General features: G+C 40.1%; 1 protein-coding gene across 1 annotated transcript; it reads right to left on the bottom strand.

Annotated features, from left to right (window-relative positions):
- Positions 1-6,546: 6,546 nt before the first annotated feature.
- atad1a (ATPase family AAA domain containing 1a) lies at positions 6,547-18,660 on the bottom strand. Its single transcript, XM_074671213.1, has 10 exons — positions 18,551-18,660; positions 16,698-16,919; positions 16,225-16,323; positions 15,987-16,107; positions 13,852-14,052; positions 13,139-13,245; positions 12,186-12,275; positions 11,703-11,753; positions 11,304-11,482; positions 6,547-9,121 (listed from the first exon to the last, which is right to left on the bottom strand). Exons 2-10 carry the CDS (start codon positions 16,869-16,871, stop codon positions 8,992-8,994), a joined length of 1,152 nt encoding a protein of 383 aa, XP_074527314.1. The 5' UTR covers positions 16,872-16,919; positions 18,551-18,660; the 3' UTR covers positions 6,547-8,991.
- Between the last annotated feature and the right edge of the window lie 6,501 nt (positions 18,661-25,161).

The raw sequence follows: 25,161 nt of genomic DNA, 5'->3' as shown, positions 1-25,161 counted from the left end.
ATACCACCACAGTTTTTCTTTTCTTTTTTTTTTTGGACAGTCACTAGGCATTTCTTGGTGGTTTCTATGTACAACATCCTGTTGCACTCCATCTGCTTTTTGTAAACTGACACAAAACAGCTCTGGTATCTGGCAAAATTAGGAGGCTTCTGCTGCAACTTGCCGGAGCAGGGACTCAGCTGGACCGGAACGGAGTGGATCCAGTGTGAGTTGACGCATTGATTCGCGCGCGCGCAGACTGATACACTAAGCGGCGAGCGCCTTTTAGCCAGCTGTGGCTCTGCTGGAGGTAGGTAGCTCTCCGGAGGTAGTGCCGTTTTACGACATGATGAGAACTAGAGCCTTATTTAGCGGTGTTTTTGTGTGAAAGTAACGTGCTGAAAATTCTCTAAATAAAGCGTGAATGCAGACTGATATCAGATTTTTTCGGTGGGAGTCCGTTTATTTGTGTTTTTGGTCAAGTAAAATATGGACCCGTCTGAGTGCAGAGGAAACCGGCTGAGGAGCAGGGAGGGGGTGTTTGGTGCGTGCGCTCTGGGCTTCTGCTGCACGAAAACACTGCTGTAGGGGTAATTTCTGCCCTAAACCTTGTGATAGGACCCAACTTGTTCCATCCCGAAGTATCACTTTAAAGCCTGTGATTGCGGACACTGAGACTGCCCCATGCTTGGGTGATTAGTGAGTCCAGAACCAGGTGTGCACTCAGTAGAAGCTGATAAACCAGGAGGGACCAAAGTCGAGGCATGTGTGGACAAAGCAGAGACTTTGGGAACCAAGCTTCTGAGAATGAGCTCACAAAGTCATTTGTGGGGTCACGGTGAGAGTTACTGAGCCTCAAGGATCCAGAGTAGATATATTTCTCTGCTATTTCCCTGTAAAGTTGTCACAGGGAAATGCTGGACAGTGAAAAAAAAAGGAAGAAGCAGGTGGAAACCAGCGACAGTGAGGCAGACCCTGTGTTCAGAGGGCTGAAGGGATTTCTGATCCACCAACCAGGGTCAGCACCTTGGAATCAGCCCAGACAGAGTGCTGGAGAGCTTTTCTAGAGAAGGTGAAGAACAAAGAGGCCACAAGTGAGTGAACAGGAGAGGCCTATAAAGTGGTTTGAGAAGATGTGTGCACAGGTGAGCTGAGATGAAGAGGATATCAGCGGCATCCTGTCATACCTGGGAAAGTTAACCAAATGGCATCCTGATATCAGACTTATAATGAGCACAGGTCACTTGCTGAGCCAAATTACACCATCGCACAAAGCTCAGGTGGGTTCTAAAGACATTTTAACATGATTTCATCTCATGATTCACACTTTTATTGAACAGTGAAGGCCATGTGAAGCTTTTACTGAGCTACTGTATCAGCAAATTCTGACGCAAGCATCTCAAAGTGTTCCCTTTAGAGTCAGCTCCAGCAGAGACCAATGCGAGAGGTTAATGTGGGATAAGACCTTTTCATTTATCAGACCCACAGAGGCTGCTGAAAGGGCCCAGTGGTTGCAGGATCTGAACATAGGGGTGGGAGAAAGCATCTTTGTGACCACGGAAAACCATGAAGCCACTGTAGCGATTTCAAATGTTTTAATAAAACCCACTTATGCTACATTCATCTCCATTACAGCGATATTTGTCACATCTCCCTTGGTCTCCTGGGAGTCTAACAATAAACTTTCTTTGGTCTCGTAAACACACAGTAAAAATATTTATGGAAAGTGTTCTGTCAAAGCAAATCAAGGTTAAAGAGTTTCCAAACAGCTTCTGTTTTCTAAAATGAATTCATAATTTAACCGTACAGCTGTAAACACTCTCAGAGAAGCAGTGTTGGTTTGTGTTACAGTCCATAGATGAATATAAGTTATTCATGCGTAGCTGTATAAATAAATTTAATTTTTGGGAGCATTTCTTGTTTGACTGACTCTCATTTTCTTGTTTAAGTTAGCTTAGAAACAACTGGCATATATAAAACACATTCTTCCCTTTTTCACTTCAACAACACATGAATAAAAATGCATTTTGGGGTTCTGCACTCTTGATTAAAAGGTGAAGTAACCAGACGCTCGTTGAAGCATCCAGGAAGTTGTTGCTTGTGAAAGAGGTTGTTCTAAATCCTTGAAACAACACAGACCAACATATTTTGCCCTTTAGCTTTAGTCCAGGTAAAACATACAAGATATGAAAGTGAAGGGAAAAGCTTTAGGTTTGCTTTAGGTTTGCTTTAGGTTGACTCCTGCCTGCTTGCTTTACTGATTCTTCCCAACTTTAAACAGTTTTTAAACTAATATTTTCTAACAGACAGCTGGCTTTTAAATGATCTTGTTAATTTTTAGAAATTTAGGAACACAGTTTACTTTGACTTACTATTTATCAATGCAAAGTGCCAGGAGCAGCGCCACACCTCAGCTGTGCCTCTTCCAGCACTACACACATCCCTCTCCTTTTCATTCCCACGTTCTGCACCCTGTTGCCCCTCCCACCCTCCTTCTTCTCATGCCTCTCTTTCCAAATATACTTAGGGCCTTCAAGGTCTGTTGTGTCCAAGAGCTACAGACAATCCACAAATAAACTTTATTTAACCCACAACTGCAAGAAGTTGAACATCAAGCTTAAAAACCACTGTTACAGTTAAATCAATAAATAATAATTGCCAGATTGCATCCATTTGGTGCTGTGGTTTTCAAAGGCCCTGTGGGGACTTCATAAATGATCATGAAACAGTCTCAATTTTATACTTTTATTATTTGTCTGTTTATAACCCACAATTAAAAACAAGATAATCAAAAAAAAGTTGGTAATTGTAAATGCTACTTCTCTGTATCTGAGGATAGATAAGATTTTACTCATGTAAAAATGGAGTCTTAATCCTGGAAAAACACTACCGGTTCTGACCAAAAGTGTCCCTGTCATCAACACAGCTGGGCTAAAAGCCTGTTTATAGTTTGTGAATACTGTGATTTTGTAAACTTTAACTACAGTACATGCCTGCAACCTGTGACACATGTGCAGCACTTCAGGCTTATTGGAGAAGAACTATAAGGATAAACTGTTACTCTAAAATTTCAAGATCCTCTAAAACATTAGGCTGAAGCATCCTCATGTGAACTACTCAGGGCTGGTGGTTACTCTGACCCCAGGTTACTGGTTTGAAAAAATAAACACTCCTCTCTCATCCACAGCTTCTTTCTGGACTCATTTGATCCTGTTGCTAGTTTCCAAGCCGTTCATATTCTTATGCAATATGTCTTTATGAGCTACTCCAGCAATAAAACCATGAATATCACCAGGCAAAAGGATGTCCTGCTGAGAAATGTGGCAGGGATAACAGCTGCTGTTGATTTGTCAGGGCTGGCTCGATCATGTCCGATGGTGTGGAAGCTTTTAGAGGACTGTCACAGAGCAGAGTGGGGCCATTACACACTCTCTTCACCGCTGCTGCCTGATGAAAAGAAGGGCTGAGACCATCAGAGCAGCACTGAGAGCTGCTGTACTCACACAGCATGGCCAGACAAAAGTGAATCCATCTACGTCTGTACTCACCTCACAGCGGGAAGTCCTTGACATCTACAGCCAGCTGTGCTGCAAGGGAGAGCTTCTCCTTCCACCTTGTTTATTGACCTGGAGACGTCCTCTAATTGAAAAGAGCCGGGATAGAAACTTTCACCCTGAATCCCGCTCCATGAATAACTCATCAATGGCCTCATGAATAAGTAATCAATGATTCTGAGTCAAGCATCAGACATGCACCCCTGCTGAACTCTGCCAGAGGAAAGCACTGTAGGCTCTGCCTCACTACGGGCTGAAGTGTAAATATCACCTGACCATCCGTTGATGCAACAGGCAGCAAAAGTATCTGCTTTTATCGGCATCAGTTAACCCTGGAAAAAGCACCATTACAGTCTTTACAGTAAAATAAAACTATACTCAGGATAAACCCAACGAGCTTGTGTTGAATAGCTTTTTTCTTTTCTTTACACCCAGGTGAGACTTCAAACTAATCAAGTTCTTTCAGGCACAAAAAATGAACTTGGTCGCAACAAGTCCAGAAAAAAATGTCATTGAAAAAATGATAAGCCAAAGACATTGCTGAGGTTTTCTGTACTGAACAAAGAAAAAAATGCCAGTGGCATGAGAAAAAAATTGACATGTCATGTTTCTTGAAATGAGGTTGTAGTTAAATTCCAGAAACCTAAAAGGTAAAAATGTTTTTCATTCACGGGCAATTTTCTTTACACATTTCAAGAAAATCAGGCATCCTTTTTTCGCAAAAACTTAGAAAAAGAGACAACTTCTGTTCTTGTAACAGTAATGTAATGTAATTTAGCTCAAACTAAGACTTCTAAGAAACGGTTAACTAGCAGTAGTACAGAAACACTCTCTTCGCACTGACTTTTTGCAGTGACTTGCCAACCGTGTCTTTTTGTTTGACATGAACATGACCTCACAGCATCATCTAGAGCAGGGATGTCAAATTCGTGCCATGGAGGGCCAAGAGGCTGCAGGTTTTCTTTCCAATCAAAGACTCCACCAGCTGGTTTCACTGATTACCTCACCTTTAAGCAGAGAGCAGGGACTAATCAGTGAAATCAGCTGGTGAAGTTTTTGGTTGGAAAGAAAACCTGCAGCCTCTTGGCCCTCTATGGCACGAGTTTGACATCCCTGATCTAGAGAATTAGCAACAAGTTTAATGCCTTTAGTCCCAGCAAAGTACCTGGTGTATGCCTGGACAGAGCACCATTTTTCAAACAACATCTCAAGGATATCAGGTCTAAAGTGTCTTGAAGGGTCTTACTGATCCCCCATCTCACTGGTATGGCCTGGGGTACCTCGGCCAAGGTACTCCGTATCTTCACATATCATCGATTATGAGAGAGCCGTGCACAAGAATTCCTATGTGTATGGACTGTTGGTGCATGTACAAAATGGCAAATAATCCTTAAAGCCTCTTTCTTCTTCGCCCCAATCTGGAGCAGAAGCCTGCACACCCAGAGGGTAGATGTAGCCCTCAACAGTGCCCTCCAGGTCGTGACCGCCTACCTAAAGCCCACCCCTGTGTTCTACCAGCCCTTGCAGGAATCGCCCTACCCGGCCTACCGAGGTAGGCAACCACCCTCGTCCTGGAAAGGAACGCCAGACAACACCACTGGTCCACCCTGCATGCCTCAACAATGCAGCCAGTCCCTCTAAGCAGGCTTAAGTTCCATCATTCCTTCCAGATGGCGGCTCAAGAGCAACTCGCTTCCATTTCTGAGGACTCGTCTGAAAAGGTCTGGCTGGCAGCAGCTGGAAAGCAAAAGTGGGAGTCAGCAGAATGGACACATGACCACTGGTACATTTGGGACCCTAGGGACTGTGTTAAAGGAGAGCTGATACCCGGGCGACAATGGACCCTCCTCAACCCCCTTTGCACAGAGCTGGATGTTCGATACACGAAAGAAGAAGAATGAATGATTGATAACAGGATACACACAGATTGGCTCTAATCCCCTCTGAATTCCCATCTCTGAAGGTGTGCTGTGGTGTCTGACACCAAGCTGTTGGCAGCAGGTCCTTTAAGTCTTGAAGTTGTGAGGTGGGATCTATAAATCAGACTTAGGAGATGCTCAATTGGGCTGAGATCTGGGGATTTGGAGGTCAAGTCCACACCTGAAAATGATGTCATGACCTTCCAGGCCACATTTGTCTGTCCCACTGTTGTACAGCTTTGAGACAATTGGAGTTGCATTTGTAGCACCTTGACCCCACACTTTTGTTTCTAAGACAGAGTTTTAAAGCCCATTGTCAATTAGGGGCATATTAGAAATGCTGAACTCATCCAAGCTTTATTTGAGTCAAGATGAGGGAAAGAGGCAGACCTTTAAGCCTCTTCAAAGACAGTGTGGCAACCTGTTTTTCAAGTCAGCCAGAAATACTAAAAAAAAAAAAGTGAGTTAAGAAGAAATTCATCCAATGTAAAGTGTGTCTAAAACTGTTTCATGGAACAGGTGGTCGGTTTGTTTATTTTTGCTGTAAATATTGGCTTTTCTGTCTTGCTCCATGTGTGGTTTCTGGTGTTTCTGCAGCTGGCCACAAATGGACTCTCAAAAAACTGCAGTTTTGCTCTGTATGGCTTCGTATTCTTAGACCAGAGGTTTTCTGTTGTGATCTTTTTCTAGAAATAACACAAACTTTTACAGCTGTCTCTTTGTTGGATGTGACCACACAGACCAGCCATCATGAGCCTCAGCCCTGACCCTGATGGTTAAAAACTGCCTTTCCTTGGACCCCTTCTGGTGCCGACCACTGCAGATCTGCAGATAACAGCTGCGTTTTTTGGTACCCAGCTGTCAGCCATCACAGACTCATCAGGATCACTCACATCCTCCTCTCTGCCCATTTTTCCTGCTGTCAGCGCTGCAACTTCAGGGACAAAACATTCACTCGCTGTCTAACATGTACCACACTGGCAGGTGCCACTCCAAAGACATGACTGATGGTACTTCAGCTGTCAGTGGTCATCATGTTGTGTCTGACTGTGTTTGTCAGGGACACAAGACAGGCCGTGATGCTTTGAAGAGATGAGATTTATTTCATTTAACACGCTTTACAGGAACATAACGAACAGAACCATGCCCAAATAACTGAGGTAAGATCTGCTGGTTGAAAGGAAAAATACTCTCCTCAGGGTAGTTTCATAAATACACTTTACAACACATGAATGTACATATTGTTCCACACATTTACATAATTAACAGCTTCATTTACAGTAACTACATATGAACATTTTTATTCCATTATTACTGAATGACCTGATGCCAATATTGCATTGAGAAGCATTTAGAAAGGTATTCTTCTTCCTCTACACACTCAGCTGTGAGCCGTCAGCTGCACAGACACGGTTGTTGGTTCACATAGCAACATTTGACCTTTCACTGTCACCTGAGGTTCTCTAATGAAGAGCAACAATCCAGTTAATGGGGCTCTCTGTTTCGTTGTCTCACCGTAATGTTATAAAAGTGTGAGGAGTCTGTGTCTCTGGTTGCCCTGTAGTGATAGGACAGTGAGGCTGCAGCGCCACCATGTGGTTGTTGAATCAAAAATGTGAATTGTTATTCTTGGACTGTGTAGGAGAGAAGGTCCATGTGAGACCCTCGAAGGGATTCAAGGCTGCATGCTGCGACCATGTGGCAGATAATGAAGCTTTTTATACAGAGGAACAGCGTGTTACCACAACTTCACAGCCACAGCTGACAGAGTGGAGGAGTTTAGAGACATGCTCTCCTTAAAGGGAGAGGTGAAATGAAAAGACAAGGAAAACCTGATGTGATGAAGTGATTTCAGACGTTGACACTCATGATGTGATTCGACAAGCTAATCTAGAAAACAAACTAAGACAATGAACAAAAACACAATAAATATGACACTTAAAACTGTGGAACCTTCAAATCTCCATTGTCTTTTTCTAAAGTACTCATTGCTTCCAATAGCTTAACATAACCGGCTTTACAAAGTCTTGGCTTTAACGTTAATGCAGCTTTGCATCCATATTAATAAACATGCACACGGCACAATCGCAATAAAACATACCTGCTACCAAAAGGGAACAACTGAGCAGTTATCTAACAGGTGAGTATATTTATACAGACATCTAACTGTAAGATAATAACAGCTGTGCTTATTACAGCTTTGACTTTGATAATTAAAGCTGAGGTTTTTGTTACATGGTTTAAGTGGTGGGTCATTACCTAAATGTTTTTCTTCACTATTCAAAATGGGGCTGCTTTTTTATTTTCTTTTAACAGCTACGGTCACCATTAAGAAATAATGAAGTAATATTTTGAAATTTAAGCCATGATAGATATGGCTTTACTCTTTTTCTTTTTTAGCAGTATCAACAAAACTAAGTTAACTTTTAGAAGTTATTGAAATAAAAAATTAAGAAAATAAACTTTAAAATGTTGCACTCCTTGGGAGCAGTAACTCATTGTATGAGGATTATCACATTACTGCAGTTTTATGTCACAACCTGACACTGACTGAATGCGATGCAACTTACTTATTAAAACAAAACAAACATTGAGATGTTGAGGAGCAAACAGAGCAAATACAAGAAGCAAACAGCCATGGCTTCAAGGTTAATGTCAGATTGTTGAAAAATATCAAGAAAATATTCCTTTGGTTAAAAATCAAGTGGGTTCAGGGTTCGACAACACAAGGTAAAGGAAGGAGGATGGAGTTGTATTAAATATTTCTCCTTCGATTTCAAAACAAAACAAAACAAACATTTAGATATATTTGATAGCTAATGTATTATGTTGATCCTAGAAATAAAATAGCTCTCTGATAAACTTCTTGTGTTTTGGCCAAAGTGGTGTAAACTGAAACGCATTTATGCATCATTTGCTAACATACAACTCGCTGAGATAACATTAGTGTCATGTACCTGATCCCAGAAGCTAAGTTCAGCTGAATCATCCCTTTCTTTGATTTCTCTTTAAGACGGTTTAAGAAAAGCCAAAGTGGTCCCTGATGATCTGAAATGAACTAAGTGTCTGCATGGTTTGGAGTCCAGAATTTGAATGACTGGGGAGTCATGAAGCACCATTCTTGATTCCCTCATATATGTTCCAATCAGAGGTTTTTAGGGTTTAAAGATCTTTGTTGTGTATAGTAGTCATATTGTTAGCAGTGACTGTGAATGGATCAAAAGTTTTTTTTTTTTTTTTTTTTTTAAACTTCTCCCTCTTAAGAAATGAGCAGACTTTGATCTGCTCCTGATGAGTCTCTTCTCTGAGACATTCACCTTCTGAATGCTCTGTAACTGTACATATGAAGCAGGGCTGTGCTGATATGACCATGCTCCAAACAACAGCTGCCTACTTAGATAAACATGAAAAAAAAAAATTCTGTTTGCTGACTTTTCTAACAGCACCTGTGACCTGTTGGAGGAGCCTCTGCTTGAGAAACACGCCATGGACTCTATGACAAGAAGATAAATGTCCCATTGGAGACACATAGCTGGTGTTTAGTCCAGAGGAACCTCAGACACACTGGGCAACATGTAGGCTGTGGCCCGCTTTGCTTCCTTCATCTTGTCCAGGCCAAAAAGGAGGTCCAGCTGGGTGACCGGCCGCAATCGGTCCTCAGCCACAGGCCTGATAGAAAAAACACAGAAGGTCAGAGGTAAAACGGAGCAGTGATAACAATGCATACCAACTCTACACATTTGATAACAACACCAAATAGTACTGTTTGGATGAAGAAGAAAAATAGTCTCAGGTTTTCAACTCTGATTATCCCAAGATCTGTTCGTGATATATTCTCTCTACCGTGAGTGGCCCCTCCTCTCACAAGATCAGCCTTCCTGCAATGTGATCTGGTGGTACCTCAAAACAAACATGCAGGGATGAAGCTGCTCCACTAAAAACACAAATAGGACTTGTGGGCTTTAGCAGAGTTACAAGGCTGCCTCAGTGCAGAAGACGACATTTGAAAAGTTACACAAAAAAGACTTCATACAAAAAGAAAAAAAAGACTTTATCTATTAAAGAGGGAGCATTGTGCTTTTAAGTACCTTTGGTACTGCGCTTTTACACAATTTACAGTTCTAAAAATCCCAATTTTCTCTCACTAGTGTTTTAGAAAACCCTTTTTTCCGCCTCTGTCTGGAATGCTTTGTTTTAAGTGTCTCTTTAAGGTCTCTTGCTCCACAAACCCCCTTCCCACTGATTGTCAAGCATTCTAGAGGCCGGTCACAAGCAGAGCAAGCAGCAGGCTGACCTTGGTGTTTGAGGCCCGCCATCTAAACGTGTCATGAACCAGTTAGGAGACCCTTACGTGATGACCTCATTATTTCAGCAGGTCTCGACAAGATCTCATGCTGTTTTTTGAAGCTGTTTACAGACAGATTCATGGATTTCTACAACAGCTAAAATTGTAGTGCTTAAAAAATCTGCATGTTTTATATAAACATCCAGCATTGTTACTTTATAGACATGTTTAACATACTGGAAAGCAGAATAACTCCTCTTAAATGATGCCAACTGAAAAATGCTGATGTTCGTCGTTCATGTAAATGTGAACTTTTTCATTAAAGCAGGATAAGGTTTTGACCTTACCCTGAAAGCAAATCTTGAAGTAAACTTGAATAGTAAGTTGGGTGACAATAATACCAATGTTTTCAAAGCCATACCAACTTTCTGCAATGAGGAACTGTCTGATATCTGATTAAGTAAATTTTTAATTTTAAATCGGTTAAACCCCTCCACCTCATGTTAGTCTCATAAACATTGTCTATAAGTATCAGGGAAAGCAATTAGGACCCATCAGTTGATCTGGATGAGAAGAAATATTACAAGTTCATGGATGAGTTCAAGCCTAGACCAGCCCTTTGTCCTAGCTCTATCTCCCCTGTCTTCTTTCTAACTTCTTACTACAGACTTGTCCTCTGTTAGTTGTGTTCAAGGGTTGGGGCGGCTAAGAGTAGCATAGTCTGGGTCTGTTGAATGTGGCCACACTAAGTGTTGAGCCTCTCTGATAAGAGGTTGAGGATTGATTACTCTAGTGATGCTCTGGCCTTTTGGTTCTCATCAGTCTTCAGGTTTTAAAGTTTTAGGAACCTGAGGGCAATGCAGTAGGGGAATTATCAGCAGAGACAGTATCATGGTGAATTTCTTCACTGAGGCTCATCCTTTCTTTAAGCACAAGAACCTTGTGTTCAGCTTAAATTTACTGTACTTAACTGCCTCACACCTATAAGGCACTTTATCTACACCACAGCCTTGAGTATTTGTTGTACACTCACTTGAAATAAGTTAAAGCTTTGTTTCAATGCTGTCTAGAGCTGAGCTCTGAATGTTCAGAGCACTCAATCAAAAGTTAAAAATATTTCTTATTTTGAAATAATGTTGTGCTGTGAGAGGGCTTTCAACTGTTGCTTAGCAACAGCCGAAGCATGGGTTACACAGATCAGATATTTAGCCTTTTATCAAACTATCTGATGGTGTTAAAATCAACATCTTGTACATTGTAATAAATGATGTACAGTACAGTAGTCTGCACAGCTTAAAGCTGTCTCTTATACAATTTAAAACTGAATAATTTCAAACCTTTTTTTTAATTGAAAATACACTGATTAACTTGTGGCAGCGTTAAGTCAAACATTTAGATAAACAGTGTAAATTTATGCAACGCTCTAAATAACACTGCTATGAGCTTTTAAGAAGCCCACGCAAGTCTAACCTCACAGTGTTCAGGGCAGGTACAGCAGCTAAGCAAAGACATGCTTGGTGGACACAGCACTGTGAAATCTTGTGGGTGTTTGGATGTGACTCATACTTTTCCTCCTCCTCCTCTTCGCTGTCCTTTAGCTGCTGAGCGATCTGCCTCATCTGCTCCTTGCGGACGTAGTCACGGACTCGATACATGGCGGCATCACGGCAGAGCTCCCGGAGATCACTGCCAGAATAACCGTCTGTCCTCTCAGCAATCTCCTTCAGATTAATGGCGTTGCTCAGCTGAGCAGAAAAGCATGAAAGCAAAATGACACAGTTACATAGAATTCATGTGTTAGCTGTCACTGTCGAGTGCCAGCATTCATGGGTGAGCAGACCGACTGTAATGTGGTTTGACGGGGAAGATACAGGTGTGAAATGGTCTCTGAGAATGACAAAAGAGAGCATTGAAGAGAGTGACTGCTGCTGCAGACAACTGGGATGAAAAGAAATCACATCTTACATTTTCTCCTGCTAGAATCAGCCTCAGGATGTCATGTCTTTGTCTTGTGCTCTGCAAAGACAAAGAAACGAGCTTTTCTGTCATTTGCCCAAGTGGTGTTTCAACTGCCCAGTGACATATACCATCATTTGATAACTGATTTTAAAAAAGAAGACACAATTTCAATTGAGCAGAGACAAGAGACTGCTCAGTGTGTGATATTTAATTTTTAATGTATCTCCCGTCTCACTGAACTGGAAGAAGTATAAACTGTGTTCCGTACTCTGGGCTTTAAGTGGATAAAACAGCAGCTGTGAGACATTTTTAGAGACATGTGGCTTGTTTACACATGGCTGAAATCCCTCAGTAAACATATAGGACATTGATTAATAAATGTGACGAACATCCTTTTAAAAACATCATGACTGACTTGTTGAACCTGTAGTTTAATGTACATACTACAGATGTAGGGTGTGTGTGCTCATGTTTGTGTATGAGTCTTACCGGCAGGCCGACATGAAAAGTGGCGGGCATCCTACGCAGAATAGCTGGATCAACGTCCTGAGGTCTGTTTGTGGCTCCCATGACCATCACCTAAAATCAGAAGAACCACAATGCTCGAGCAGGAAATTCTTGTAAACATAGGAAGAGATTTATCATAAAATATTTTACTAGACATGCATCGATCGATCCATTGGCCCATCAATCGGTCGGCCCATCACTTGGTACGATTTTCTTAATTTTGGGGGATCGGTGATCGTCCCATCCTTACATATGGAACTGATCTTATATACCTCCAGGAAGGTCTGACAGCAAGCAATTGTTGCTTTTTGCTCTGAGACCTAAAACTCAGGACACTTAATTGGTTTTTTAAGTTAAAACATAAAGATTTTACTATTTCACAGGTGTTGTTTAATGATTTTCAATAAAATAAGATTGGAACATTGAAGGTATGTACTTACACTTATAGAAAAATATAAAAATAAAAATTGGTATCAGCCCAAATTGGTATTGGCAGGTCAGGCTTTTTAAAAATCGGTGATTGGCCAGAAATTATTATTTATTATATTATTATTATTTACACGTTTTTTTAGATGCACAAGTAGATCCAAGATGCACTTGTTTTTAATTTTGTGTGTGTATTTCTTATGACTTAAATCTTAATCTCTGCTTGTGAACTGTTGAAACTGTGTGTGAGGATCAACCCGAGTGAGGGAGAGAGATCTAGATATTCTATTTTTATTTTTTTTTTAATCTATATTCATTTCCACATCTGTGTAGTAATCCTGCCCACCTGACATAACAAAACATGACTCACAAATAAAAGTGAGAACCAAACTCTTTTGTGCTGAAGATGCTCCCATCTCTAATTATTTCACTCTACAAAGTCATCCAACGGGCCAAATCTGACACTCCTGATCTGGATAATTCATAAAGTCGAGCTCTGTTTGTGTTACCTGGGTGGTCGCAGAAGTATCAAGGCCATCCCACAGACTCATAAACTGGGCCTTCATCATGGCGGTGGCCTCGTGGTCCAGGCTGGAACGATTCCTCAGAAATGATTCTACAACAAATAAGACAAAGAGCACAATGAAAGGTGGAGATAATCTCATCTGCAAACCAGAGATCAGCGGGTTGGAATATTTTTGTAAAAGCTCATGGGGAGGAAACAGAGTGAATTAATCTGTATTTAACCTTTAAATGGGGAAGAAGCGAGGAATATGAGGCAAAATTCTCAGAGAGGTGGAGCAGACAGAATTGGTTGAGAAATCAAAACACTGTCAGTGGTCAGAAAGTAGAGCAAATACAGCAAGTTGGACAGCAAGGGGAGTAAATCTATGCACTTAAAACTTTGCAACAACTACTAACATTAATGAATCGATGCATCAAAATATTTCCTCACCCCAAAGCGAAAATACTATGACTGAATTTGACAAAACACTTTTATAAGAGGCTTGGAAATGGAGGATGGAAATGTCTTCATTTAGTTTGAGATAATTTGATGCCAAGAAAGAAGAAACCGTTTAGTGAGGTGTGTCATCAGAGAACCTGCCAAAGCCTCAAAGTAAACATGTTACCAGCTTTTTAGCTTGTTTTACTCTTAAGTATAAAGAGCATAAATCTATCCATCCACAAGATATATTAGCATGTCTACAGTATCAGCTCTTACCAATCTCATCGATGAAGATGATGCAGGGCTGGATTTTGACAGCCAATGAGAAGACAGCAGCAGTCAGTTTCTGGGACTCTCCGTACCACATGTCTGTCAGAGTGGAGGCCTGAAGGTTGATGAACTTGCAGCCAGAGGCTTTGGCTGTCGCCTTGGCGATCATGGTCTTCCCGCATCCTGGTGGACCAAACAACAAAACACCTGGAAGAAAACAAGCTCTTGTTATCTCCGCCTGACACATGCGCAAACTGAAGACTTGGCCCAGATTTGACTGCATATTAAAAAGTTAAATGATATGAATAAGCGTTGGAGACAAGCAATGAAACTGAATTCCCAAAACCAGTTAAATTTGGAGGTTGACTCATCCTGAGGCTCTGTGTTAAGCTTTGTGCCAAATGATAAAAACAAATGGAGAAAGTTAAATATTCCTCTAAGTGATCATGTACTGTCAGGCTGCCAAGTGTACGAATCCTGTCTGATACTTTTTGGCACAAGCTGAAGCTGTGGATGGAGGCACAATGCAGTAAATGAATTTATAAAACAAAAAGGAAGACGACATCTGAGAGGCAAACTTAGAAGGTCCACTATCAATATCCTTTCATTATCTAAAGCTTAACCCATTCAGATTCACAGGGAGCTGGAATTTATCCAAGCTATCATTAGGGGAGAGACAGGACACACCTCAACAGGTCTCCAGACTATGATAGCCCTGACACAATAAGAGGAACAACTATTCACACAAACTTGTCAAGAGACAGTTAACTGAGTAAAACCCACATAAAGAAGCCACAAAAAACACCTAATCATTTTATCACAGGCACACTTCGAGGGTCATCATATTCAAACTGCTTGAACAGTTGCATGCTTCTTTAACACACCACCTGAAAATTTAGGGTCGAAATAAGTTGGTGATCATACAAAAACATATCTGACAAGAAGCTTAAGGGGTTTGTTTAGGCCTCATTGGGGCCTTGAATGGCTTATCATATATAGATGGACACCAGGTGAATTGAGGTAAATAATACCTGATGTTATGCATGCAGCTTATTCTTACATCAACCATATTTACTGCACGAAAAGTCTTATGTTGTTAGGATGAACCATAACGAGGGAGCATTACGCCTTCTGATATTTCAAAAATGGACATAAAGTAATAATGCTGGTTGTTTATACTAAACATGCAGATTTTCAAATTAAATATCTATATTATAATATTAATAGAATTCCCTGAACTTTTCTGTAAACTGATAAAAACAGCCCATTCTAAAAGTAGCATTCCAGTGATACAGATCTTCACAAGACTTGCTGAAATGATGAGGTCATCACATAACAATCATCTAATTGGCTCATGACATGCTGGAGGGGTGGGCCTCAAACATCAAGGTCTGCCCTGACAGACCTCCAGAGGGCAGATCCAATCAGAAGAAAAGGGGTTTGTGGAGGGGAGAGCCTAAAAGAGGCAGCAGCTAAAACAAAATGTTTCAAACAGACTGAGAGCGCCATCCAAACTGTGCCCAAGCTCGGTTCAACCCTTAAGTCCAGTTTATTTGGCCAGTGTGACCGCAAGTGTGCCGTGTTCAGACATGGTAAACTTCTCCTCTATAGCGCGCTTCAGAGAGGTGTGCTTCAGCGCGATTTCATGCACAAGAGCACAAACATATGGACATCAAGTATGATCGCTGTGACTGCTCCTCTTGACAATCATTTTAAACAATAACGGTGGTATCAGAGGGCTGCATCAGACCAAAATGACTTAACATAAGCCAAAAAGTCCCCAAAGTTGTAGTAGTGTCTCTGTATCTTAGTGTGCTGGTTCTGCTCAGATCACACTTTGTGTAAACAGATGCTTCACAATGGCATTGATGGGCCATGCATGTGCCTTAAGTCTGGTTTATATTGGAGTCGTGTGACTGCGGGCTGTACTGGCCAGTGTGACCGCGGCCTGAATAAGAGTTTTCTAAGACACAACAGTGAGAAAGAGAGAGGGATTTTTTGAGCTGTAAATCCTATAAAGCTACAAAGCTGGGTGACACAAGTAGGAATATATAAGCTCCAAAAAAAGCTCAACATTCCCTCTTTGAAGAAATGTGTTGAAGTAGTTTACCACTGTTCTTTTCAGATGTTTTTTGTCATACCTTTAGGAGGCTGAAAAAGTCTGGATCCAGCTAAAAGGTGTCTCTTCTGAAAAGGCAGGATGACCGTGTCTTGCAGCTCATTTATAATTTCATCCAGACCTGCGATATCTCTCCAAGACACCTGCAGGATGGGAGACAACTGTCAAACATTCTGTTTGGAGGAGTATGTTGAAAAAAAGTCTAAATGTACCAAGACTTAGAAATATCAATAACATGGACTGAGGATTTAAGATATTACCTTCATAGTCTGTGGATCAACTAGGTGAGAAGCAATATTCATTTCATACTCTGTTAGTTTGACCCCCTCTACGCCAATCCTTTTCATCAGCTGCTCTGCCTGCAGAGATAAGTCACACACATCAGCTGGAGCAGAGGAAATAAAACAGGAAATGTGCAAAATGTTTCCAGTATCTTCTTTTAATTTCTTAAGCTTATCTTATAAAAACAAATTGTTTTCAATATTTTTTTCTTCCTGACAAGGAAACAGGTGATCCAAGCAACCCTATTTTAAAAACTGACGAACAAACCACAGTACATTAGTTGCAGTCACAGGGTCATGTGGGTCTACCTTATTAGAAATGTGAGAGCTGGTTTAATATTGAGATGATACGTTTCTACATCTGGAAACTTCTAATTAAGGACATCTTTTGTACAGCCTGGACAAACAACCAAGTCCACTCCTCTCTCTAATATATGTTAATTAACACATACCCTTTTCTTAGCTTGGCTTTTCTGTTTGGCGGTGGGATCCATGGCGTCCACAACCCATTTGATGCTGTAGTAGGTTGCTGCTCCAAAGATGGTCAGCCTCAGCAGCATGCCTACCACCTCATTCCTGGACAACGGCCGCATCAGGGCCTCTCTGGGAAGATCTTTGAGCAGCATCTCTACTGGCCAGTGTCAATCCATGGGCTGGGTAAAGAATGAAACTGTCTGGAAAAAAATGTAGCCCCATATTCATTTACTCAAGAAATCACACTGTTTCAGAGTGCTAAATGACACAGTTGTTTGTTAAGATGGATGTTTTCAAGTGTTTACACTAACTACGCCCACAACCAAGTTACACTATTTTAATCTTAATTGAATTTTTCAAGCTTTCAAAACAGGGAGGACACAAACAAACAGAAATACAAGTCTAAACAATAACAAAAAGGTTAATAGGTCAAGATGGCTGAGCAAGGGGTTCATTTCAGTCCTTATAGAAATATTCCCTCTGTATGGCTGTACATAACCACATGCAAACATCCTTGGTGCTCACTAGGGGGGGCATCTACCCAGTGCTGCCCATATGCATACACATACAGTGCGTTTGCCACCACTTCCCCAAATTAACATTATACAGCTGATTTCTAAAACAAAACTTTTTTAGTTTTTTCTACGGTTAATCCACCGGTATGTGCAAGCTCTTTAATCAAAATTACATTTTTAATGCTAAAGTGAAATACTTGTTATTATCCCTGAATTCTCATATGTGCTGACAAAGAAGCAGAGAAAAAGTTAAGCACATTATTATTTTTGATTGAAAAATTATTTGCTTGTGTACCTCGACAGAACAGAAAAAAAATGCTTCAATGGTTATTTGTTATTTTTGATCGCTTTCTGACTTCTCAGAGAATTCCAGTTTTCTGGCACAAATTTGGGAGTAAAAGCATAAACTCAGGTGAAAAGAAATAAAATAAAATCAGAGAGAAGCAAAAGAAAATCTCTGAAAAACAGAGTCAGATTTAAAGCACTTTATGATGCTGGGTGGTTATAACCGTCTAACAAATTTGCTAAGCATTGTTCATATATACAATCACAGCAATGGTTTATTCTCCACAGGTTCTTTTCTCCAAGGACATCAAAGTGAGGTGACTAATTGTTCCAGTTCTTAATTTGTCCATACATAGATTTAATGAGAAAGTTAGCTTTTTCTTGTTATTTCCATTCACATTTTACCTGATATTTATTAAAAGTATTAATTGCGGATAACATATTGACTAAAATCTTGCCAACTGTTAAAACCCTTTACAAATTAACCATTGCAATTATTACTAATAGGGCTGGATAATGATGCATTCCCTAAGAAGACAGAAATAAACTGCTTGGTGGTCTACACGTTATCTCAAACACTGCCCTGACCGTGGTTGAGCCCTGCTGTGACTTTTTTATTTTTTGGGGTTTGAGAAAAATATAACTGTATATTCCACTTTAAAACGTTTATAATATTAGACACAACTATGACGACGTGCTGAGTGTTTCCTGTTACCTGTCTGTACACTTTTAGATAGCTACAGTGGGTTGTCACATGTTTATATTTCTACTAACGCTCCTTCAGTGAGTCAAAGAAAATCTATATTCTACAGTCTATGGATAAAACAATATTACAAAAAAAGGTAATTTTAGTCTGCTGTTAGCATCTCCAGGTAAGCTAAAGCTAACAAACTGTAACCACAAAGAGCCTAACTGTCATTCTACCTGTACAGGTGACGTTATGAAGCTAATGGCTGAAGCTAAACCAGGTTTACATACTCGCACTTTTATATGATGTACGTCCCGGGATAAATACAGAATAACTGTCTTACCTCCGTAAAAAGAGAATCCACCAAAACGAAACAAAAATGCCAGAACACTAGTATTTAGTGTGCACCATGTTCTTAACCTCGGGTAGGAACACATGCCCGAGTGTGTTTGGTTCCTCCCTCTCGCTCAGTGAGCGCGCTTTCAGCCACTGGGTGGCAGCGCACGCTCACTGATGATCCACACATCAGCACCACGGACAGCATCTCCAGCAGGTAGAGGAGAAATACCAGAAAGTTGGACATCCCACCATTCACAAATTGACAAAGTATTTAAAGAGGGCTTTTTTTTTCTTATAATTAATACTTATTTGTGCACTTATAAAGACAAGGCAATTTCTATTAAAGGCTCTGCGAGGACCATCTGGTAAAGCTACAGTCTTTCTTGGATAAAGACTCTGATTCCAAAGAGCACCATCATCCACTGTCGTAAAGTTGTGAGTCAAGGGGTGTATTTGTTTTGGATCAAATGAATGGAGAACATTTATTTAACACTACTTTACTTTGTTCAAGCCAACTTTTCCCAGGATGCAAAGTTATTGGTTAAGGTATTTATTTGCAGTTCAGTCAGACAACTCTCGTTTGTATTGTTTATTAAACAGCAAATATTTTTAGTTTTTGCGTCAAGGCAAGGGCAGCAGAGGCTTTGACAGAGAGAGAGAGGGAGAGAGAGAGAGAGAGAGAGAGAGAGAGAGAGAGAGAGAGAGAGAGAGAGAGAGAGAGAGAGAGAGAGAGAGATGGGAGATTCCCAGTTTAAATAGACCACCCAACTGGGGGGCCAGGTACGTGATTGGGAGATGAATATGAAGCTTGAGACATGTGCTATGTGCATAGCAGTGCAGCTCTGCCTGCACTTGCTTGTAGGCTCGCTCCATTTATGTAGCGCTATTGGTTAAAACTCAACAACAAGCAAACTTTGTAAATTCAGTTTGTAAGATAGTTTAGAGTCCAGAGCAGACTATCTGTATCTGCAGCATCTGTAGAATCTACAGAATAACTACTGCATATGGGTTGGAATGAACATGATCACAGCTTAACTGATGCATTATCATCCTCCTGTCTAGCTTTCTTCTGCTCTTCTGTCCTTTTTCTTTCTGACAGCCCAGCTCCAGTGGAAGGTAAGACAGAGGGGAGGCGAACACACAGAAACATGCATAATGAAATCAAATCAGATACCATATGGATGCAAATTGAAATTTTTGTGAGTAACATCCTGAAAGTGATACACATTTATTTTGGAATAGCCTAGCTGTAAAACTTTCTGGTAAAAACTGTGTGAATTCATTCTTTATAGAACAGAGAAAAATGTTGTTTTACTCTGGAAGAATGTATTGGTTGGTAACTCGAAGAACAGTACTAAGAAAAGCACATATGTGTACTTGATTTTTATTATTATTTTTTTTTTTATGATGGCCAAATTCCATAAATGTAAATGTACACATAAAATACATGAATCATGTATCACCATAGCACGCATTATAGTTAAAACTGTACATTGATTAAATTCCGTACTCTGAAAAACAGAGAGCTTTTACAGCTTTTTCAGCTTGTAAAAGGTAAAAATCTGAATGTTATTTTTTGTCTCCACTCCCCCAAACATAAAACATGCTCTTGTTTCTTCTTATACAATATTTAATTGTATCAAATTTATACAGCAAGGTTGAGCAAAGGTTGATTTCTATTTGGAAAGTGTTAAAACACCTCAGAGATGAAAAGAGGACTGTGTGTTTATGAGTCTGGATAATCTAACTGAACGAATCTCATTCTAAGCGTTTGAAAGTCTCAAGTTCTGAAGATTCAGTGTATTTAACATCACAAGCAGTGTTTATCCACATGTCCTCATAAAAGTTGTGGCCTTAAGTTATTTCCAAAACTGTCTCCTTTAAAATGTTTGACCCCATATCAAAGTATGCCCTCCTTATTTATAAACCTCTGCAGTCCTCTGGTTTGCTGCAGAGGCAAATTATAGCTGTTGACCTGTTATTGTGACCAGGATTGAGCACCAGCCTCCCACTCATGTCCTTGGGGTGAGCTGCATGTAAATGCACCACAATCTGTTAGATAGCTCAAATCTGAAGCTCCAATCTATGTTTGGTCTCCACTCATTTCCAGTTTTGTCTGATAATAGATAATTCAGTCATCTCAGAAGCAGACTTTAAGATAAAGCTGGAACAAATGGGCCTCTACTGCAGGCAATTTATCACACATGGGCCAAAGGGATTGTTAATTGTCACAGATTGTAAGCTAAATCTGAAAATGCCACTTATTTTGTTTCCAGAATGGTCTCTGCTTCAGTGAGTCACCTGAAACAAAAAGTAACACACCTGAAACTACAAATGCTCCATAATTTATTAGCATTATCTACCAACAGTTCTTGCATTACCCTGAAAACAAACAAACAATGTTATATTCTCACTTCACAAAGCTGAGTCTGGCCCAGTTTACCACACTTCTGCGTCAGTATAATTAACTGGATTTTGAGCAATGTGCTACAAAAGGAGGATTGTCTTCCTCCCTTTTTTTTCTTTTTCACTTGTGTTGGTTAAAACCCTCCAAATGTTCTCTTCTCTTTGTTGTCCAATTAGGTTTCCAAATTGAATGAAAAATTTCATCCAGCACAGTTCCTTCTTTAAACGTCCGGCAAGGTGTAAGTCACTCCTTGTTGAGGAAAATGGCACACAGGCTGCTATTGCGCACACCTTTGGCTGTGAAAAGGCTCCATAAAAAGCTTTAATCCCCCTGTACTGCAACAGCAAGTCCCAAGAGATAGCAGCCTGACAGGGCCATCCTGATGGGTCTGGGCATGAAAGCTCTGGCTTGTGTATCTGCAAAGTGCAGCTGGGGCTCCCACAACGCCTCGCACCTCGCCTAAACAACCGCTCTCTAGCTGGTAGGACAAAGAAAAAACACATTTAGCTCTCATGGCTGTCAACCTCCACCATGGCTGAAATAAAACTCTGCTCAGGGTTTTCACATGCCAAAGCCGCACTGTTTGGAGGAACAGGCTGCCAAATGATTGTTCTGTGGTGAAACTCTTGTTCATGGGCTGTGCTTGTGCCATTATGTCTTATTGTATTGCTTTTTCAGTAAGTATCATGACAATCACAGTGAATGTTATCTACCTTTTAACTCCATGAGTTAAACTGCGTAACACTTGAGTGAATATTGGCCACGAGCAGCGGTTAATTACCCTTTCAATCTCAGAGGAAGAGATTTATCCGGAGCAGGATAAAGAATCATTTGGGAGTGGATTATTTATTTGCCTGTTAGCCGGAGGTAGTGAAAGGATTTTTTTTTTTAACACTGAATGCTGAAAGGCAACTGCACCGTATCTTTCTTTATTTTCTTTTTTTTGTAACCAAATTGGACTGTGGTGTTTTTGGTCAATTCAGTAGTTTCTTGCTTTTATGTGGAGAACAAGTCAATGGAGGCTTAATTAGTCTGACTTTCTACTGTGTGTCAGCTACCGTGAGGAGTTTGTGAGTATTAATCACAGTTTTATAAGGGACTTTTTAAGAGAAAAAGCCCTTTTTTATAAAATCCTGGATCATTCAGAGAGTCTCTTTCTTTATCTTACTTTATTGTGCTCTTAAAAATGGCAAAGTGGACCACTTATACTCTTACACAAACATACACAGAGTATTACAGGTGAAAGACTTGGCCATTTGGTGTAACTGATGATGACTGGTGTACACAGTGTTTTTTGTTTTTGTTTTTTTTTGAAAATCTGATATTGCGCCAAAAAAGTTACTACAAACATGTTTTTGGCAGTCCACTACATTGTAGAAATGAAATTCAAAATGTGTTTAAAACCAGCTGACCCCCCCAAAATAGAGAGAAAATATTGATGTCTACAGCATAATGACCTGCTCAGTAAACCAAACCCATATTATCAAGTTTAAAATTGAAATATATTAAACATACTTTAAAATGATATTTCAAAATGAATATCTTATTTCTTCGGTACACTTGCATAACTTCTTAGAACATTGATTATTTAATGCTTTCACGTTTTTGTGATAACACCACAAAATTGTCTCATCAACAAACAAATGGGACTGATTCTATAATTGGTTAAAAATTGTAAAAACGTGACATAAAATACTATGACAACAATCAGAATGAAAACTACGCATTAAAAAAAAGCATCTTACATGTTGTTTAATCAAGTTCAGAGCAGATTTTTGATTTTTACATCATACCAACCCTTACTTGACACTGTCCCTTATACTAAGTACAACAAAAATATCAGAAAGTACACCCAAATGGATTACAAACATTAAAATACTAATTGATCTGTTAAAACCAACAACTTTCTCAAAACTGAAAAGTTTAGAACTTTTATGATCACAAGTTTGTTCAGTCGGAGGCACAGCTCACCTGACTAACAGGTGAGCACTCTGTAGCTGCTAGCGAGGAGGCTTGAAGCCTGCTACTTAAGTTTACCATTTCCAGTATGACTTCCACCTACAGTAGGCTTCAGAATACCATATCAGAAATGGATGAGTGACATCACAGAGACTATGCCCATTTATCTGACAGTCATGACAACACAAAAGTCTTGAATATCTTGCAACATCATTTGCAAACGTTGTCAGTAGATAAATAAAACATTTTAAAGGATTAATGTGTATGAGAAAGTTAACGTCCGAGATGAAGGCATCCAGAGAGGAAAAACGCAGCAGATTCTGTACTACTCATGTTGGCTGTCCTTCAGTAAGCCATCTTTATTCCTGCTTCCATTTTTCTCAGATATCAGCTGCAACTTATTCAGAGACATGTTATGAATGATTCATGATGATTGTCGGACTAAAGAGCCTGTCATTGTCATTTGGTGGAGCTGGAAAGAAAAGAGAAGGTCGGAGTGTCTGGGTGAGACTTGATACAGTAAGACAAAAGGTTGCTAAAGCTTCCTCAGGCACCCTGCACTCTTTGTTCTTTCTGCTGAGGTAACTCACGCAAGTCGACAGCCCACAGACATCACCAGAGGAAGATGATTACAGTTGCAGTTAGAGACTGACAGCTCTCTCTAGCTTCCTACTCTCTGCCGTCTTACCATGGTTACAGAGCCACTGAACGACAAAAGAAAAAAGTCTTGTCTTGAAAAAAACATAATAATTTGTCTTCCTCTTTCTCTTCCATCACCTGAGACACCTGAGAGGACTCTGCATCCCTGATGGCACATCTATCCATGCATATAGATGAGGCTGGTGTCTGACTTCTTGTTGCGAGGAGGAAATCAGTTTGTTTGGTGGATCAGCGAGGCAGAAACCTGAGGTAAATAAAAAAGTTCTGAAATATTTCACACTATTACAACAGCTGCTGGAGTCACTCTGTTTATCAGTTCTCAACATCTCTGAGACCAACAATCCAATTATCCCTAAACAAAGGATTACATTATATTGTTAAACTTTGCAACTCTGACTAATAAGGCGACAAACGGCACAGCAGTACCGCATGATAAAACATATAATTACTTTAACAGTTCTGTAAAATTCAAACACATTGTCACATTAGCAGCAGTTTGTGAAGCAGAAATCCCTAACTGACATGGCATGAAGGTTTAAAAGCGGTAAACATCATCTGAGGCTAAATGTGTTAAATTCTGCAGCCTGCAGACACTGATAACAGCTATGGAGCCTGTCACATCGGATGCATTTTAAACACTTCTTCCTCTGCTACTTGTAGCATGAAAATCTGTTATCACCTAGCATCAGTGACAGGCTGCAGCGCTCCTCATCTGCTTTTAAAATGACATGTTTGCCTGGCGTGTTTGTGCCCAAGCTCAAATCCTCACCCTCTGAGTTTTAGTGCAAACCTGCAGCATGAATGTCAGAACCGCTCCAGACGACATGAAAAGGGTAAAGCTTGCGTGCATCATGTTTTGGTGACATTTCATTGCCTCTGTTTACATTGTATGTCCAGTTGACTGATATGCTGCATTTAATGCTCATTTTCTGGAGTGTTTTCTGAGGCAGTTATCAGCCTGAATCATAGATGTACTTAAAAAGGTCAATTGTTCTACGTGGGCCTACTTTCTGTGCAATAATATTACACATTACCTTGTAGAGTATGACTCATCATTAAAGGGAACAGCAGCGGGAGCCTGACAGCTAAAATGGTTTCAATAAGTGCTCAAATTAAATCTAACATTCATGAACTCGACCTGAGTGTAAGTTCACTCTTCAAGCTCTGATCTCTGCTCCTTTCTTCACCTCTGTCTACAGGCCTTTACTTCACACGCTTTGTACCACAGTCTGACTTATGCAGGAGAACAAATGCTGCTCATTTGTGACTTTTTACGGACCAGGCTGTACACTTACACTGGAATCTAAATTAGGAGGACAGTTCAGTTTCTAGTATCTGCTCATTAGGATTCCACAGACTAATGCAGAAACATTTCAGGGTAAAATTTTAGAATAATGTGATTTTGTTTGGTTACAGGTACGGGGTGTATATATATATATATATATATATATATATATATATATATATATATATATATATATATATATATATATATATATATATATATATATATATATATATATATATATATTTTAGAGGGCTCTTAAACAGCATTTAACAATCAATCCTCCTAGGTATTCACTAAGAGC

The sequence above is a fragment of the Halichoeres trimaculatus genome, unplaced genomic scaffold (assembly GCF_033239565.1).
Source record: "Halichoeres trimaculatus isolate MK-OKI-2021-1 unplaced genomic scaffold, fHalTri1.1 fHalTri1_scaffold_5, whole genome shotgun sequence".
Taxonomy (NCBI): domain Eukaryota; kingdom Metazoa; phylum Chordata; class Actinopteri; order Labriformes; family Labridae; genus Halichoeres; species Halichoeres trimaculatus.
This window is presented reverse-complemented; position numbering and strand designations above follow the sequence as displayed.